At 32.9% G+C, this 3,057-nt stretch overlaps 1 protein-coding gene across 4 annotated transcripts in view; it reads left to right on the forward strand.

Annotated features, from left to right (window-relative positions):
• The window catches only part of LOC106465443 (nitrilase homolog 1-like), a 29,231-nt gene that overhangs the window by 16,715 nt on the left and 9,459 nt on the right, over positions 1–3,057 (forward strand). For all 4 annotated transcript variants that reach the window (XM_013925673.2, XM_022393344.1, XM_022393345.1 and 1 more), the window contains one exon: positions 1,810–1,978. In XM_013925673.2, coding sequence (XP_013781127.1) covers positions 1,810–1,978 — 169 coding nt within the window. The remainder of the gene's footprint in view (positions 1–1,809; positions 1,979–3,057) is intronic.

Genomic DNA, 3,057 nt, shown 5'->3' on the forward strand with positions numbered 1-3,057 from the left:
GTAATCTGAGAATGATGTGGGTAATCTGAGTTATACATATAATGATGTGAGTAATCTGAGTTATACATATAATGATGTGGGTAATCTGAGTTATACATATAATGATGTGGGTAATCTGAGTTATACATATAATGATGTGGGTAATCTGAGTTATACATATAATGATGTGAGTAATCTGAGTTTTTACTGAAATGCAAAACTTCTATTTCTCTTTCTGCACCTCTGCATTTTTCACATTCAAGATATTTCTGTAATATTCTGGTTATTTTTTGTCCATTTCAGTTTTAGGTTTTAGCTGCACCATGGAATAGGTTGACTTAACTCATTATTTGGTTAGTAAATGGCACGGAGGAAGACTGGTTTATACAACCACATCTTGCACAACAACCATACATTCTTTTCTTTGTGAAATTGGAATGGTGACTTGACAAAATAGGTTAATGCAAATTTTGATGGGTTCTGGTGTTGTTATGAGAGGATCAAAGCATGGTCTGGAGCAGAGATGGGCAACTGGTGGCATTGGTGGTCAGATCTGGACCACAAAGGTATTTTATCCGGCACCTTTTTTTTTAACCATATTGTATTTTGGCAAAAAAAAATGAAACCGTAACCAAGCAAACCATTCTCATAATGGTTCTGAAAATTTTCTTCTACTCTTAACTCGGGTATTTATTTAAAACCATATAATTAACTGAGTGTTTATACAACTTAAATATTCTTGGAAACATATATTCTAAACATACCTTACCTGGTCATGCAGTTTCAGTTCCAAGACTACAGTCTAGGTAAGGAACTGACCCACGAATATAAAGAAGTTGGCCATCTCTGGTCTGGAGCAACTAATTAAGCAAAGAAAAGCTTCTCATTGGCTCTATATTGATGGTGGCACATGCCAATATGCCTGCAATGCAGCTGTGGCTTTCTGTCAGCCTTTTGGAAGTCATGTTGAGGGTCTCTTGACTGACTTGTATACCTATCTTGTTTGGTCTGTTAACTTCAGAGAAGTGTTATAGAAAATATGTGTATGTTCAGCACTTTGTATAAAGGTTGCTAATCCTGAATGATATGTTTCAAATCAGTAGCTGTCAGTATATTTTGTGGCTGTAGTCACAATTTGCGTGTTTGATGTCTACCTGTTCTATGCAGGCTTTATAACCTGAGAAGTAACTAAATAACATTGTTAACTGATGTATATGGTGATTTTAAAAAAATGTCATGATTTGTGTCTGACATGGTACGGAGAATGGAACGAGGATTTTATGATTGCCACAGATTTTTCATGTAGTGGGAAGTTAATACTTTACAAAGTACACAGTAAAACAAAAGTGAACTCACTATCAGGAGAATGTAGTGACACTAATAATACAAGATCAAGTTCCTGCAATATATTACCAGGACATATGCTACATCAGGATAAAGCATCAAGTCACATTTCTGATTGTTACCTCTTCTCCAACATACTTGTAAAGTCACCTGATTGTGCACTTATGGTTTGACGTAGCCTTTAGAGGTTTTATCCGAAACAATCAAATATACATCTTAATCACCGAGTCAGCAAAAGTTTATGAACTTTTTCTACTAAGTCTGTATGTGGTCTGTTTTTTAAAACTTGTAATTATTAACATGTGAGTGGATTGTCTTAGTGTAAACTTTATTTCAATAATAATATTACAGAAAAAATGTGAAACCATGAATTGTTAATAGGTTATTAGCAGTTTACTTTGTCTTAAAAAGAAATAAGCATTCTTACCTAGGATTTTTTTATTTACTCTAGTAGGTTATTTTTCACTTTTTTAATGTTATTTTTAGATAGTTGACCCCTGGGGTTGTGTAGTTGCCTGCTGTCATGAAGGCACTGATGTTGCTTTTGCTGAAATTGATTTAGATTATTTACGCAAAGTTCGACAAGAAATGCCAGTATGGACACACAGAAGAACAGACCTGTATGGAGAGATAATAACTGGAATACAGTCAAATGGTAATATGATCCTATAATTATATAAAATAAGGCATACATTTTCAGTTACAGCAGTTTTTTTTTGCTTCCTCATTTGTCCTTAGCGGAAACGAGTTTTTGTTTAAGTCCATAAACAGAAAAATTACTTCCTCACATATTAGTACATTTTAAGACTAATACAGTAAACACATTCCATTCCTAATACAGCTTGTAATAAGTTAAACAACAGTTTTATTATATGACGGTTAAAAGTCTACTGCTTAAGCTACTATCTAAGATATATTTTGACAGTAGCTTAACCGTTTTCCCTTGTTTTGTGAAATAAAATAGCAGTCTTGAATATACATTAGTTGTGTGAAAAATTATGAACATTATGAAAGCTACTCTTTGAGCCATGGTTGACTTTACACAACAATTCATTTCTTAGTGAAGTCGTGCATTTTCAAAGGGAGTTTTGAGGGTTTTTCATGATTAATTCACTGTTGAAATTTTATGAATTTGTTGCTTGTCATACTGCCAGGCTGATTATTTCTTAACTTAAGATTTATTCAAAATTTTACACGTAATAGTCATATTTAAGACAGTCTGTTCAACAGACAGTTCTTGTGCAAATATGTAATAAAAATAATAAGTTGACGACTCCAGTGTTTTTTTTTTAATCATAAGTTTGTAAAATCTTTGAATATAGTGCTAGAATTTATGAAGTGGAAGGCTTTGTAGGGAAAAGCAACATTGACAGTGACATAGTTATGCAACAATTAGAATCTAATTGAATTGCTATGTACTTTTTATGCTTGCAATCTTATAACTGGTCTGTCAAGAAACATGTTTAAGAAGATATTAATTGTCTTATTTTCTATAATTGTTTTTCCTTTGTTCTTTGCCAAAATTTTGTTTTATACCACTATATTAATGTGTCATTGAACAAGATACATTAAATTTGCTAGATTTGATATTGTTTATGATGAAGTAGGTTGATGTCTCAGCTGGTAACAAAAGTTAAGACTGAGGAACTGGAGATACAGTGTAGCCCCGTTATAATGCGATCGTTGAAATCCATAAAATGTCACTGCGAAACAAGTGGGGTTGCGCTAAATAAG

The sequence above is a fragment of the Limulus polyphemus genome, unplaced genomic scaffold (genome assembly GCF_000517525.1).
Source record: "Limulus polyphemus unplaced genomic scaffold, Limulus_polyphemus-2.1.2 Scaffold1944, whole genome shotgun sequence".
Taxonomy (NCBI): domain Eukaryota; kingdom Metazoa; phylum Arthropoda; class Merostomata; order Xiphosura; family Limulidae; genus Limulus; species Limulus polyphemus.